At 43.0% G+C, this 16,574-nt stretch overlaps 1 protein-coding gene across 1 annotated transcript in view; it reads right to left on the bottom strand.

The window, feature by feature from the left end:
- Positions 1-16,574, bottom strand: part of LOC102821247 (small nuclear ribonucleoprotein-associated protein B'-like) — a 25,940-nt gene that overhangs the window by 4,076 nt on the left and 5,290 nt on the right. Inside the window, exons 3-4 of the mRNA XM_006874863.1 lie at positions 1,404-1,555; positions 1-95 (exon numbers count right to left, since the gene is read on the bottom strand). The exon at positions 1-95 is cut by the window's left edge and continues 12 nt beyond it. Coding sequence (XP_006874925.1) covers positions 1-95; positions 1,404-1,555 — 247 coding nt within the window. The remainder of the gene's footprint in view (positions 96-1,403; positions 1,556-16,574) is intronic.

Below are 16,574 nucleotides of genomic sequence, written 5' to 3'. Positions count from 1 at the left end.
CCTCTACAGTCATTGAGACCAGGTTTTCTCCTCGCAGCAGCACCAGACCGAGGACTCGCTTCTCTTCCCTTTCTGCTTGTTTTGAATTCTTTGGCCTAAGGACAGGTTTGGAAGAAATGAAAAAGCAACATTAGAAAGTTCAGGCTCACCTGCCCAGGACCCCCAGGATTTGCTTTACACTACACATCTCCTTTCCTCTAAGGTAGCCTCCCTGGATAATCTGGCAGGCTGAATTTGGAATCCCTTAGGTGAGTGTTCCCCTGCTTCTTATCACACCAAGGGAAAAGGATGAATACACCAAGAGACAAAACAAAACAAGTCCCGCTCTAATCACATCGATTAGGGCTGCACAGCTGACTAATTTCAGTGCTGTCAAAAGTCACACACCTGTAAAAATTGTGTGAAAGATACATTCACAACCACCACCACACACACAAAGCCGTTTCCAAGGCTGCTTACGAGCAGTCAAACACTTCCTGGGATTTGGTTCCTTAGTTTGAAGTTGAGTCAGGGCCTCATGAGACAACCCAGGTAATTGGCCTACTATGTTTAGTGTTTCTGTTAGTTGGTGGCATAGTGTCTGGGGTCTTAACAGCTTGCAAGTGGCATGACAACGGTGTCTCTATATCTGGAGCAACAGAAAGAGTCAAGGGGTAGGAGATGTGAAATGTACAGCAAATTGCCTCCATGAACACCAGCCTCCTTTCCCACGAGACTAAAAGAACTGGGTGGTGCCTGAAGACCAGCTGTAAACATTCTGAGCAAAGACTCCAGAAAAGGATCTTTCTCAAAGGGGGGGAAATGCAGAATAGAACTGCAAATCCTCATCAACTCTAGACTTTCTGGAGCCAGGGGTAGGTTTGAGCTTGTGGTTAGCAGTTCAGTGTTTATGCTACAGCACCACTAGGACTCCCCATCCCTTTAGTCTAAGGCCTCGACCAGGCTGTACTGGGAAAGCCTTTTAGGCTACAGCTTTACAAATAGGCAGTGAGGTCAGAAATCATGCTCTCCCCGCTTACACACCTGTGGGGAGAACATGAGGTCCCCAATACCCAAAGGCACACAAGGTAGAGAGGTAAAAGGCCTAGCAGCCCTCTTCACAATTGGTACTTTACCAGAACTACAACACAAGGCTTGCTGAGCTAAGGGAAGATTCTAAGTGTCTTAATGTGTACACTTTGGGAGGAAAGATGAGGCTTTCTACTCCCATGAAGATTTAAGCCTTGGAAACCATATATAGGGTCGCTATGAATCAGAACCAACTTTACGGCACTTAACAAATACAACAACGTGTACACTTAAGCCCACCCTCTCAAAAAGGAAAGTGAATGGAGAGGTATCCATCCAGTCATTCCTCAGGACTCCTGTCGACAGTCCCCTTGCCCCCACAGTCCCCTCCTCACTTAATCTTCCTGAATTCATCACAGTCAGAGAGGATCAAGTTCATGTGCTTGTCAAAAGCCTTAAAAGTGCCGATGAAGATCCGGCCATCTTGCAGGATGCACCTCATCCTGTAGTCGATGTGCTGCAGCATCTTGCTGCTCTTGCCGACAGTCTGCAAAGAGAAATCAGCAGAAATGAGACCCAAGTCCTTCCTAAACATTAGCCATGGCTTTTGTATTTATCCACACACCCTGGTGTGGCAATGTAGGAACAGCACGGAACTTCGAACCACAAGGTTGGCAGTTCAAACCTAGCAGCTGCTCCTTGTAAACCCTGTACAGAGTCACTATGAGTTGGAATTGACTCTACAGTACATAACATCTTTCTCCATAGATTTTTAGCTCTTCCTGATACCCCATTCCCTGGAAGTCTCCATTGTCACCTTGTTTTCAATCCTGATTTCTGACAATTGTCTTGTTTATCTACTCTCTTTAAAATCAATTTTCCAAAAAAAAAATAAAATCAGTTTTTCAATTCTTCTAAATTTGTTGCCTATGTCATACCACAATTTTCAGGATAAGAGTAGACAGTGTGCCCAACTAATCAAATCCACCCATACTACATGGGCGATTAACCATGTGCCATAATGCAGGTTTTATGTGACTTAAATGCTAGATATAGTTTAGCTACTATATCTAACTAATCTATCCTACTGTGTGAATGTGGAAACCCAAATCCCATTCAAAAGACTGAGCAAAGGAAAAGCTGGAATTGCAATACTGACCCACAGATACCATATGCAAAACAAAAAAACACTGCCACGTCCTGTCCTGCGCCGATTCACAATCGTTGCTCTGTGTGAGCCCACTGTTACTGCCACGGCACCACTGTGTATTAAAAAGGCTGAAATCTAATCAACAAGAAGCTTGTTACCAGAACAGAGTTGATTTGCTTGCAAATGTGAGGAACATTTGAACCTCACCTGAAGAATTTGTAAGATTGCCTTCAGGTGAGGTAAAATTTATAATGGCCAGGGCCATTAGCCAATCTGAGCACATAATGGCCTTTAAGAATAAACAGCTTTGTTTTTAATAAGTTAACCCTTGAAAAAACATAAAGGGTTAGGGGCACCAACCTCCTGTGTAGTCAAAAATCTGAAAATCCAAGTTAAATTTACAGTTGATCCTTGAACACAGATTTGAACTTCCTGTTGTTACTGTGGTGAATTCAAGTATTTTGAATATCAGCTTAAAAATGATGTTAACCATCTCTGTGAGCAGCGAAGATTAGTGTCACATATCATTTTCTGTGAGTTAACTGTAACATGAGCTCAACAGGAAAAAAAAAAATCCATATACACATGGGCCTGCAGAATTAAAATCCGTGTTGTTCAAGGGTTAACTGTATTACTTTTACAATAAAGAAAATAATAAAAAAAAATAGAGCTTGGGCACTGCTGGTTAATGCACTGGAATGCAAGGTCAATTTGAATTGCAAAGTCGGCGGTTCAAGCTCACCAGCAGCTCTTCGGAAACCATATAGAGTCATATAGAGTCGTTAAGAGTTGGAACCAACTTGAGGGCATTTAATAACATGCTATTTATTGATAGCGTAGTGTTTTACAAGCTGGGCTACTAACTGCAAAGTCAGTAGTTGAAATCTACCAGTGGCTCCAAGAGAGAAAGCTAAGGCTTTCTGCTCCCATAAAGATTTACAGCCTCAGAAACCCTATACATGGTTGCTATGAGCTGGAACCGACTCCATGGCATACAACCACCACACTATTTCTAAATTAACCCAACAACTTTCTGCTTTATAATCTGGCAGTCGTCAATAAAATAGAGAGTGTAGACTGATACCCCAGTATGAACCATAAAGAGATCCTGGCAATTTCATTTTTCTCTAGAAACAAATGCCTTGGAAGCTCTGGTAGCATAGTGGTTATGAATGGGGCTGCGAACCGAAAGGTCAGCAGTTCGAAACTACCTGGAAGAAAGAGGCTTTCTGCTCCCGTAAAGATTTACAGCCTCGGAAACCCTGTACAGGGTCACTATTGAGTCAGAACTCCACGGCACATAACAACAACAACATCAGCCTCCCATTAAGGAGCTCTGGTAGCGTAGTGGTTAAGAATTGCTGCGAACCTCAAGGTCAGCAGTTGGAAACTACCAGCTGTTCCAACTCCCCGGCACATAAAAACAACTTCAGCCTCCCATCAGTTTGATTAGTGTGGGCCAATCCGAAAACTCATCCAGTTACTGAGGGCCTTTTATAAATCAGGGTTGAGCTGAGGAGGACACATGTTTTGAATTTACAAATGTAGGAATCAGACCGAACTCCGCCATAAGTATCTCTTGCCACCCCATGGTTTTGTGGCTCAGTCATCCTCACATGACTATTTCAACCAGTCTCTACAAGGAACCAATGAACCTTTATGGCAACATTTACCCATCCATCTGCTTAGAATTCTTATTAGGTGCTCACTGTGCATCAAATGCTATGATACAGCTGTTGTTTCACTGAATCTTGAATTTGGTTCCATTATTAATTCTATTTTACAGATAAGGCCACCTAGGCTGGAAGAGGTTAAGTTAACTGCCCTGTCTTAAACTTAGCAATGTGTTAGAACCCAGCAGTCCAAACCCATGCCTACATTTCTAATTCATTTCTTTAAACAATATCCTTACAGGTTTCCGTTTCCAGACTCACATAACGCTTAAGAGCTAGAGAGATCTTTCGAAACACAATAAAGTTCATGTCATTTCATTGGTAAAAGGCCTCGAGTGCTACTATACATTAGCACACGAGGTCTTTAATATCCACTCGGGACAATACCTGCAGCCTCATGCTTCCCTCTTTTCCCCTGCAGGAATTTTGAATCGTGTTACCCTCCCAGGTCCTTACTACCCCCTCCCGTCCTTGCCCAAAGGCAGCTCAGGATCATCCACTCCAGAAACCACTCCTGCCCCACCCCCTCGCCATCCGCCGTTACTTTGACCTAACCCTAAACTACCACACTGCGCTGTGTCCCCATCGAGAATGTGAACTCAGTGAGTTGAGTATCTATTTCATTCTGTAGCTCCAACGCCTGGGCAGTTAGGCATACTCAATACATATATGAACAAATGCGGCGAATTTTTCCCCTCCAGCATTCTCATTCACTCTCTCGTTGCCTCTTCCCCATTCATTAGACTCAGAAGGCTCGTTTCCAGCCGTAAGCTCCCCTCTTTCTGCAACTCCATCACAACTCCTTTGCTCTTTTTCTCGTCTGAGCTTTTTCCGGGGTCCAATCAGGCATTCCTACGGTTTTCTCGCAACCCTCAACATACAGTTTATATTAAGCAAAAGTTTAGTGTCTACTAAGTTCCACACACTGGCTACAAAGGTGTCGGGAGACGCGGTTCTACTCTCAACCCCACCGAGAAACCGGGCCTCCATCCCTCGATTCCGGCCTTCCCTTCCTCTAGCCCTCCAAATGGCCCAAGACCGGGTCTTCTCTGCCCAGACTGAGCGGCTGCGGCCTTCATCATCACGAAACGCCCCTACCCCTGGCTTCTCCCAGCTCAGTCACCGCCCTCACTCTACAACAAACTCGGAAGCTTCCAAGCTGTCGGCCCGCGCCCCCTCACCATGGTGGCGGTTCTGATGGCTCAGATAATAGATGGATTCGCCTCCGCAGAGGCCAAGAAGCCACTTTCTATCGGATTCCCGCCGCCACTGCCGGAAATGCAACCGCTGCTAAAAGGCAGTCGGGTAGAAACCAACTTCCGGGACGACGATTTAGTTCCGGTTACTGCGCTCCTTTGTGAGTTCAGCTCGAGGGGAGGGAAAAGGGAGTGAAAGGGAGGGAAGGAAAGGGGCAGAGAGGAGCCGGGAGAGAAGGCGGGGTGGGAATCGCCAGATAATTCTTTTTTGAAAAGTCGTTGGATGGCTTTGGACCTTCAACCTTTCAATTAGCATCTAGTGCTTAACCACTGTACCACCAGGGTGCCTTATGAATATCTAAGTTGTTACTCAGAGCCGTAGTGGAGTCTGTTCAGACACATAAAGACACTGTATAGGGTTTCGAAGGAGCAGCTGGTGGATTTGAACCGCCAACATTGTGGTTAGCAGTCTAATGCTTACGCTACAGCACCACACCAGGAGTCCATGAATGTCTAAATGTTGTTAAATGCTGTTCAGTCTTCATTCTCATAGCAACCTTGTCTGTATAAGGTTTCTGAGGAGCAACCGGTGAGTTTGAACAGCTGATCTTGTGGTTCAAACCAACCTTTTGGTCCAGTGCTTATTGAAAACAAAATATCTTGATTCTATTCATTCTTCTTCCCACAATTTCTCCACCACTATTCCACATCTTAAGGAGCTCTGGTAGCGTAGTTGTTACGAATCGGGCTGCGAACCTTAAGGTCAGCGGTTCAAAACTTCCAGCCGCTCCGCGGGAGAAAGATGAGGCTTTCTACTCCCGTAAAGATTTACACCCTCGGAAACCCTGTACAGGGTCGCTATGGGTCGGACCCGACTCGATGGCACTTAACAACAACAACAACATTCCACATCTTGGATAAGGGCAATGCCATTAAAAGATCTTTTAAAAGATAAAAAGAAAATGCCAAATTGGCAGCATCCTTAGTGCCTCTCTTTCAATCTGTCCGCAATTCTGGGCCCTACTTTCAAACGATCTGGAATCTGACAGTTCTAACCCGCTGGTCTAATCCTAGTCACCACTCTGTTTCTCTTTGAACACTAAACAACCCCACAACTGGTCTCTGCTTCCACTTTTGCTTTCCTAGCACTCAGCGGGATGTTTCTGTTTTGGACTGCTCCACTCCCCACCGTCCTACAGGTGGAATAAAGCTCAGTCTTGCTGCTGCCTCCTTCTGTAACTTCAACTGTTTCAACTTTTCCCTTCATTCATCATGCTTCAGCCACACTGGTCTGCTTGCTGCTCCTCAAACCTAGCAAAGAAATCTTCCACCCCAGGGCTTTAACCCACCTCTACTTTCCAGATCTCCATATTGCTGAGACCTTCACTACCTTCAAGTCTTTGCTCACAAACAGCTTTCCCTGGCTATTTAGTCAACATTGTACCCATTACTCTCAGTCCTCGTCCCCTGCTTTATTTTTGGTTCCATATCACCTGTCACTCTAATGTTCTACTTATTCATCTGACTCCATGTCTTTCTCATTAGGACATAAATTCCAAAAGGCAAGAGGAGCCTGGCAGACTTGGCTGCTAAGAAGATCTGAGGTTTGAACTCACCAGCTGTTCTGTGGGAGAAAGATGTGGCAGGCAGTCTGCTTCCATAAAGATAACAGCATTGGAAACTCTGTGGGGCAGTTCTACTCGGCTCACTAACAGACTCTAAGGAGCTCTGGTAGGATAGTGATTACAAGTTGGGCTGCTAACCTCAAGGTCAGCAGTTCAAAACTACCAGTGGTTCTGCGGGAGAAAGATGAGGGCTTCTGCTCCTATAAAGATTTATAGCCTTGGAAACCCTGTGCAGGGTCACTATGAGTCAAAACTGACTCCATGGTACTTAACAACAAAAGTCAGAATCTACTTGATGGCCTTAAGGTGCTAGATAAATATTTTTCAATACATGTATGCATGATATGTTAGGAGGCAGGATAACTTGGGGCCATGAAAACAGGCGAGGAGCTAGATGGACCTAGATTCCAGTTCTGGCTCTGCCACTGATTGTAGCCCTGTAAAGATTATTCCTCTCTCTGAGCCTTAATCTCTTCATCTACAGGCTGACAGAAAACAGGACAACAGAATGCACCTGTTTGAGGTGGCGTGAGGCTATGAGAGTGGAAGCTAAGTATTAGAAGAGTGCCTGATGATAATAAGTATTCAGTAAAGTAACAACTCAGATATCCCTGTATTAGCACTGAATGCTTTTGACATTTAAAACTAGTAAGACACGCCAGTGGCATAGTGGGCTAAGTGTTGGACTGCTAACCACAAGTTCGACAGTTCAAACCCACCATCTGCTTCGAGGGAGAAAGACGAGCCTGCCTCCTTCCATAAATATTTACAGACTTGGAAACCCAATGTAACAGTTCTACAGGGTCACTATGAGGTCAGAGGATTCCACTGTGATTCCTTTTGTAGTAGAGTTGGAATTCACCCACACTACTATAGGAGTGGAGTCCTGGTGTAGTGCTGGACTGCTACCAGCAAGATCAACAGTTTAAACTCACCAGCTCCTCCTTGGAAACCCCATACAGGGTCACTATGAGTTGGAACTGACCTAACAGCACTTAACAACAACAACTACTACCACTAGTACTATTACTCATGGAATACTAGGCAACAGTGAAGGGTAACAAAGAATCTGTTAAAACACTTCAGAATGTGGATGAACCTAGAGGACGTGATTCTGAGTGAAATTGTTGTTGTTATTGTTAAGTGCCATCGAGTCAGTCCCGACCCATAGCGACCCTGTACAGGGTTTCCGAGGGTGTAAATCTTTATGGGAGTGAAATTAGTCAATCACAAAAGGACAAATATTGCATAAAACCACTGTTGTAAAAAGTTAAGAAAATATTTTTCTTGCTCGATAAAGCAGTCTATGATGGTTACGGGGCAGGTGGGAGGTGGTGGGAGGGAAAAAAATTAAGTGAATAGAGGTAAATATTGTTAATTCATGTACATGGAGTGGGTTGTAATCATTGTAACGACACAAAGTGTATAATTTGTTGAGTGTGGGACTGATGATCTGTTCTGTAAACCTTCACTCATTTCACAATAAGTTAAATTAATAATTTAAACAATCTGTATTCTGTTGGATCAACTTTCTTAGAATAGGATCTCTTCCAGTGGATTGGCCAGGTAGCTGTCTTCCAAATTTCTTGGCATAGATGAATGAGCACCTCCAGCAATGCATCCATTTGTTGAAACAGTTCCACTGATATTCTGTCAATTCATGGATCCTTGCTTTCATCATTGCCTTCAGTGCAATGTGGACTTCCTGCTTCAAAATCACCAGTTTTGGGTCATAAGCTACCTCCTTAAATAGCTGAAAGTCGATTGCTTTTGGCACAGTCACCCTGTATATTCCTTTCATCTTCTTTTGATGCTTCCTACATCATGCAATATTTTCCCCACAGAATCTTTCAATATTTCAAGTTGAAGCTTGAAGTTTTTCTTCAGTGCTTTCAGCTTGAGAAATGCTGAGAGCAATCTTCCCTCTTGGTTTTTTAATTCCAGCTCTTCATATATTTCAATAAAATACAAGGGGAGCTTCAAAAAGTTAATGGAAAGATTCCACTTTTTTAAGTCTCCACATACTGTTTGAAACCCTCTCATATTTTGTCTTCTAAAGCTGCCTTTTGAAATCTTCTGTTCAGCTTTTACTTCATAATTTCTTCCTTTTGCTTTAGCTTTTCTACATTCTAGAACAAGTTTCAGTCTCTTCTGATATCCATTTTGTTTCCTTCTTTCATTTAACATTTTAGTTTTCATTGGGTGAAGGTTTACAATTTTCCATTTTCCATTCAACAATTCATAAATTTGGTTTCATGTTGCAATCCTCACAATACATCACACATCCTACCTGTGTTTCCTCTTTCCATCCCTCCTCCTTTCCTAACCTTCCAAACATTTGGGTAAATGCTGCCTGTGATAATTAAGGTTTTGTGTCAGCTTGGCTGGGCCAGAATTCTCAGTCTTTGGCAGTTGAGATGTAGTTATCCCTATAATGAGATATAATGCTGTTGTTAAGTGCCGTCGAGTCAGTTCCGACCCATAGCAACCCTGTATAGAGTTTCCAAGGAGCAGCTGGTGAGCTTGAACCACCTACCTTGCAGTTCGAACGACTTTGCAGTCTGACGCATTAGCCCACAGTGCCACACCAGGACTCCATAATGGGCTCTATCTAACACAGTTTAATTAACTCAATGATTGGCTATGAGCAGTCAATTAACTGAAAGGCTGTTTTCTTACAGGTGTGTCTCTTGCTTCCAATATATTACATGCTCAGGCAAAACTCGTTTGCCTTTCTGTTGGATGTGGACCTTGTGTCTGGCTTGTCCTCCAGCCTGCAGTTCTTTGTACTTCAGCCAGTGGACTGCTCTATTAGCTGCTGATATTAGATCCTGGGAGTCAGCAGCAGCCTGCCTGCTCAATCTGTCTGCCTATCTTGGTTCATCTTACCTGGACTTGGGACTCTCCCACCTCTACAGTTGAGAGCAATTTCCTTCATATAAACTTCTCTTTATATATACACATATATAAGTTTCACTGGTTTTGTTTCTCTAGAGAATCCATTCTAACACACTGTCCTTTTGATCCCAAATGGTTGATTATTCTAAGATGAGTGTACCTCCCTAGTGTTATTGTTTACTTATAAACCTGTCTATTGTTTGCCTGAAAACTGAGTCATGAGGTCTTGGGAGTCCCACCAGTCTCGATCTGACTAGTAAGCCCAGTCTTTTTTATGATTTTGAGTTTTGTTCCACTCTATCCAGTTGACCCTGGCAGCTGGACACCATCTAGTTCTTCTGGTCTCAGGATAGTGAAGACTGATGTTCATGTGGTCCATTAGTCCATTGGACTAATTCTTTTCATGCATCTTTAATTTTCTTTATTCCTTTTTTCTCTGGAGAAGGAAAGACCAACAGTTGCACCTTAGATGGCTGATCGGAAGCTGTTAAGACCCCAGTTACTCAACCAAAGTAGGATGTAGAACATTCTTGTTGTGAACTATGCGACGCCAATTGATCTTGGTTTACGTGATTCTTAATGTATGTACCAAAAATCCAAGTAGTTATGATTCTTTTCTAAATTCTGGTTACTTTCTAGCTTAAAATTTAGAAGCAAATTTTCCTTAAGATGGTATCCTTAATTGTTGATAAGCTGTTACATCCTATTAATTCACAATTTGATATTACACACACTACACACTCAAATTTTCAACCTTTCACAGCATATAACAGTACTAGGATAACTGGACTACTAGGGCCAAAGGTGTTACAGAATGCACACAGTTCTGACATAGAAAGTCATGATAAGAGATTGGTTTTCTTTAAGAAACAATTTTACTAACAGACAACTTGGAAATAGAAGTAATTTAAGGTCTTCAAGTCCTATAAATGCATGATCAAGACTCCAAATTACCACTAAGTATGTTTTGAATTGGGATGTAAAAACTCTCTTCCTCCATAGAATGTTGACAAGAGACACAGTCAAAACTTCCCACAATTCAACATCCCAGTCTTTTGGTTACACCAAAAAATAAGTAACCAGTAAATTATTTTCCATCTTAAAATAAAGCACTTACTCTTAAATAGGGGGATGAAGTGGAATTTCTTCCTTTTTAAAAATGTTGTAGCTATATTAAAAAATTTGCATTTATAAAATATTTGATAAAAGAAAAAAATTCCTCTGGACTGTACAAGAAGGGAGACACAGGGACCTCTAATAAGTCATGTGGTGTCTTTCTCTCCTGCTTACCAGAAGTCGGACTCTCCTTAAGTTTCTCCACTTTCTGCAGTTTGATCTTTAATTTCTTGGTTAGCCACATCAGCCTGATTTCCCTTTGCTCTCCCTTTCCCTTTTGTTTACACTTTTTTGTCTGAATATTCATTCTTTGCTGCCTTTTTTGGCTTCGTTTCCATTTCTGCAAAAGGTTTAGGTGACAGTCTTCCCAATCTCCTCTGGGGTTCCTCCTTCATTGCTCCTTCAGCTGAGCCGACCTTCACCTTGGGCATCTTGGCATGGAAAGGTTGTGTGCCAGGTGCCTGAGGGCTGGTACATGCGGAGTCTTCCGTGAATCTGTGCTGGTTGCTGCTGCTATTCCACCAGTCACCCAAGCTGCTGGACAGTAAGTTTTCTTCAAGTCAAAAACTAGCCTTCTAGTTCCTGATGGAAGTGGAAAGTAGGGAAAAAGTGGTAACTAATGGCCTGCTACCAGAGGAGCTCTGGTAGCATAGTGGTTACGAATTGGGCTGCGAACCTTAAGGTCAGCAGTTCAAAACTACCAGCCGCTCCACAGGAAAAAGATGAGACTTCTGCTCCTGTAAAGATTTACAGCTTTGGAAACCCTGTACAGGGTCGCTATGGGTCAGAACTGACTCAACGGCACTTAACAACAACAATGGCCTCCTTGGTTTCCACACCATCAAAATTTCTGTATCATATATTTCCAAACCAGAAGTGACATTGTCCCTAATGCACTACCACCTTTCAGAAAACTCCACAAAAGTCAACATGAAAAAGGTAATTCTGAAACTGACAGTGAGAAATAATGGAGAATCTGAATTCAAGGTCATGGCTCAAAGTAAGGGCATAGCATAGTTTTGGGGAAATAAAATGAAAATGCTAAAAAGGGGTAAGGCTCACAGACTATTTGAAGTGGGGTCAAGAGGTGAGGTCAGCAAGGATGCCACGAAGCAACTTGAGTGTGTTTTCTGATTCTCCAAAGTTTCTCTCTACCTGTCTTCATTAATAGGATTGGTCTGGACTCTGCAAGTACTTGAGTTTGCGACCTCTGATCTTATGTCAACAATAAGTTATTGACTCTAACACAAAAACTATGCTCATCCTCTAAAGGAGCGATGGAGGAGGAGCCCAAAGGGAGATTGGCAAGGCTCCTGCAGAAGCACCTGCCTTTCTAAAACCCTTACCCTCTCTCACTCATTCTTCTGCTGAAGACCTCAGCACACCTTAGTCTGTTTCCCTCTGGTATGGAGAGGTGGGGACCTGATTGCCAAAACTTCTGAGAGACAAAGGAGGAAGCCAGGAGTAGTCTGGGGAAGTCCCATGCCTGGTTTGGTAAATGATCCTTCTACTCCTTCTGCTAAGCTGGAACTAACAGTCCATTCCCTTGGCATGACTGAGGATCCTAAAGGTCACAGGGGATTTGGTAAGGAGAGTCTGCACCATTTTCTCTTTCTTCTCATTTTTTTTTTCCCCCAAGAAAGGTGCTGGTTTCTTAATCACATTTCTTTCCTAATAGTAGTGAAGCATCTTGGGGTTGTCTTGGATCCTCCTTCCTCAAACCCCTAGAGACTACATATCCATATACACTTTCTCTGTCTTGCAGTTCTGACCCAAAACCATGTTCGTGTGATAGGGGGAGTTCAAAGGGGCATTAGGGCAAATATGGCAAAGGTAGGGAGCCCATATTCCAAGGATTTCCACGCTTTTCCCCCACTGAGCAAACGCAGAATCCTCTGGAAATCCTCTTCAAGGTGAGGGAGAGTGTGTAGAGCTGGTGAGAACATTGACTCATGGCATTTCCCATACCCTACTTTGATGGAGTGTCAAAAATACTGCTTTTTCTGATTCTCAAAGTTTGATATCCATTCTGGAAGACCTGGCCAACTGACTAGAGGAGATCCATATTCAAGTCCATTCCAAAGAAAGGTGATCCAACAGAATGACGAAATTAACAATATCATTAACATAACATTCAAGTAAGGTTTTGCTGAACATAATTTAAAAAAAACAACAACAAAATAAACAGTTGCAGCAGTACACCTAGAAGAAACTTCTAGAAATTTAAGCTGAATTCAGAAGAGGATATGGAACAAGAGATATCATTACTGATGTCAAATAGATCTTGGCTGAAAGCAGAGTATACCAGAAAGATGTTTACCTGGGTTTCATTGATTGTTCAATGGCATTCATTTGTATGGATCTTAACAAATGATAGATATTTTGAAGAATGGGAATTTCAGAACACTTAATTATACTTATGTGGAACCTATACATAGACCAAGAGGCAGTCATTTGAACAGAACAAGGGAATACAGAATGGTTTAAAATCAGAAAACATGTGTGTCTGGCATATATCTTTTCACCATACTGATTCAAACTGTATGCTGAGCAAATAATCTGAGAATCTGGATTATATAAAGAACATGGCATCAGGATTGGAGGAAGAGTCATTACCTTCCTTATTATTCAGATGACACAATCTTGCTTACCGGAAGCAAAGAGGACTTGAAATTTTTACTGATGAAGATCAAAGACCACAGCCTTCAGTATGGATTGCACCTCAATATAAAGAAAACAAAAAATCCTCACAACTGGACCAATAAAAAATAGCATGATAAATGGAGAAAAGATGGAAGTTGTCAAGGATTTCATTTTACTTGGATCCAGAATCAACATCAATGGAAGGAGAAATCAGGAAATCAAACAAAGTACTGCATTGGGCACATCTGCTGCTAAAGATCTCAAGTGTTAAATTTTTTTTTTTTTTTAAGTGTTAAAATTTAAAAAGCAAAGATGTCACTTCCAAGACTTAGGTGCCATGGACTCATATGCATGTGAAAGGTGGATAATAAGGAAGACCAAAGAAATGACGCCTTTGAACTATGGGTTGGTGAAGAATACTTGAATGTGCCATACACTGCCCAAGAATGAACCTGTCTTGGAAGAAGTACAGCCAGAATGCTCCTTAGAAGTGAGGATGGCAAGACTTCATCTCACAGCCTTTGGACATGATATCAGGAGGGCCAGTCCCTGGAAAAGGACATCATGTTTCATCAAGTAGGTCAGAAAAAAGAAGATCCTTCACGAGATGGATTGACAATGGGCTGAGACACAGGAAGGACTGAGGGATACTTCAGGACATGTTGTCACTATGAGACACTATGAAACCGACTTGAAAATATAGACAAACCCTATCCAGTGAATAGTTTTGTCCCAGGACATACAGACAAGAGCCAGGACATACAGAGATGTCAAAAAAAGATGGCCAGTGTGGGCTTCAAAGGAGGACTAGAGAGAGCCTGGTTCTTGGAGTGAAACTAATGAAGGTGGTTTAACTAGGTTGTTTCAGAGCAGTTATTAGAATAATATGGGAGTGTCACTAGCAGGACTGGGTCCTAGAATCACAGGGCTGAGGAGACATGGCTAAAGGTCTTTGCATTTGGTATTAGCAATGTGTTTAGGGGTCTTTAGACCTAACATTATTGATCTGACATAGGGAGTAGCCAAGAGGCTCATAGGTTTGAGAACAGTATCAGCATGGTTACTGGATCAGACCCCTGGAATCTAGAAGACTCTGGAAAGCTGAATTCAAGACTAAGGAGAGTGGATAGTTAAAAGGACCCTGGAGCTAAGACTGGGATGTGAGCATTCGGAAACAGCAATAACAATTCTGTAGACTTGAAATCTTCATCTAGAAAGTATGAAGGAAAACCAGGGCAGGAGCTGTCACAGAAGCCAACAGAAGAATGTAGTTACAGACAAGAGTGATCAGTTAGGAGAAGAGATAATCTGGAGATGTGGAATGTTCCCTCCCCTCACCTGGTATCTCTCCCAAACCTCGATCACTCCTCTCCCAGTGCAAAGGATCAGATTCTCCCATAAATGTATTAGGGTTTCTTTTTTCATTTGTTTTTTTTAGGGCTTATTTTTTCTTAAGGGTAGAATTCATTCAAGAACCTTGGATTGTAAATTTGAATTCCAGGTACCTTTCAGGACAGATGAGTAACACAACCTGAGTTATGGGAAAGATTTTACTACAATAAAAAGGACCACAAAGCATGGGGAAGAATTGGTACATAAAAACAGAACAAATCAACCATTCTTAGTTCACTTAAAGTCAAGCTTGCTAATTTTCCATTCCATTTGATTACAGAATGTAGAAAAATTCATCTAGTTAGTTACTACTGACACTTTCACCCTCATACAGAGTACAAGTCTGGAGACTTCTAAAACACCCTCAGAGGTGGGTGAAGTCGTGACTTGTGGTGGCAAAACCGTGTCTTCTGAAATCAATTGAGGAGGGACACTGGAATAAAGTCGCGTCCACAGACCTGCCCATACAGCTCTTGTACCAGTGTGTCTTCTAGTGTAAGAGTATAACTTCTTGCTAAAGCACCTTACATTCTGCCTGTCCACATGAGGCTTCTCCCCCAAAAAAGGTGCTCTCTGATGTATGTTCTCTGAAGTGTGCCTTTCCCCCCCAATTCTAGCCCATTCTCCCTGCACTCACAGAGATTCTATTCTGTGTCCTCTGGTGTATGAGGAGTGGTTTAGAGTTAAAGCATTAGCCACACTCACCGCAAACATAAGACTTCTCATCGGAGTATGTCTTTTGATGTCTGATGAAGTCTGACTTCCGGCTGAAGGCTTGGCCGCACTCACTGCAAACCTGAGGCTTCCTCTGAGTGAACCCACAGATGGATCTAAAGACTAAAGCCTCACCCAGACTTCTTGCACACACGTGGATTCTCCCTGAAGTGTGTCCTCTGGTGTATAAGGAGGCCTGACTTCTGGCTAAAGCGTCGCCCACATTCCAGGCACATGTAAGGTTTCTCACCTGAGTGTGTCCTGTGATGTCTGATAAGATTTGACCTGCCATTAAAGCCTCGGCCACACTCCAGACACACATAAGGTTTCTCACCTGAGTGTGTCCTCTGGTGCCTGATAAGGTTTGATATACGGTTAAAGCCTCGCCCACACTCCTTACACATATATGGCTTCTCCCCTGAGTGTGTCCTCTGGTGTCTGATGAGATCTGACTTCTGACTAAAGCCTCGCTCACATTCCTTACACACATAAGGCTTCTCCCCTGAATGTGTCCTTTGATGATTGACAAGGCCTGAGAGCTGACTAAAGCCTCGCCCACACTCCTTGCACACATATGGTCTCTCCCCTGAGTGTGTCCTCTGGTGTATAAGGAGGCTGGATTCCTGGTTAAAGCCTCGCCCACACTCCAGGCACACATAAGGTTTCTCACCTGAGTGTGTCCTCTGGTGTCTGATAAGGTTTGATATACGGTTAAAGTCTCGGCCACACTCCTTGCACACATACGGCTTCTCCCCTGAGTGAATCCTCTGATGCATATGGAGGTGTGATTTCTGGTTAAAGCCTCGCCCACACTCCTTGCACACATGAGGTTTCCCCCCTGAGTGTGTCCTCTGGTGCATAAGAAGGCTTGACTTGTGGCTAAAGCCTCGCCCACACTCCAGGCATATATACAGTTTCTCACCTGAGTGTGTCCTCTGGTGTCTAATGAGATTTGACTTGTGGCTAAAGCCTCGCGCACACTCACTACAAACATAGGGCTTCTCCCGGAAGTGGGACCTCTGGGTTGTGAAGAAGTTTGGTTTCAGCCCACAGTCTGATCCATCCTCTCCATAGCTGACTACTCCAAATCCTGAGGTTGCTAATTCCTCAGAGTTCCCCCTTGGGGCTGAGCTGGGCTCCAGTCCTCCCACTGTGTTGC

This window comes from Chrysochloris asiatica, unplaced genomic scaffold, assembly GCF_000296735.1.
Source record: "Chrysochloris asiatica unplaced genomic scaffold, ChrAsi1.0 scaffold00304, whole genome shotgun sequence".
NCBI classification, from domain to species: Eukaryota; Metazoa; Chordata; class Mammalia; order Afrosoricida; family Chrysochloridae; genus Chrysochloris; species Chrysochloris asiatica.
Note: the sequence above shows the minus strand (reverse complement) of the source record. Positions and strands in the feature narration are given on the sequence as shown.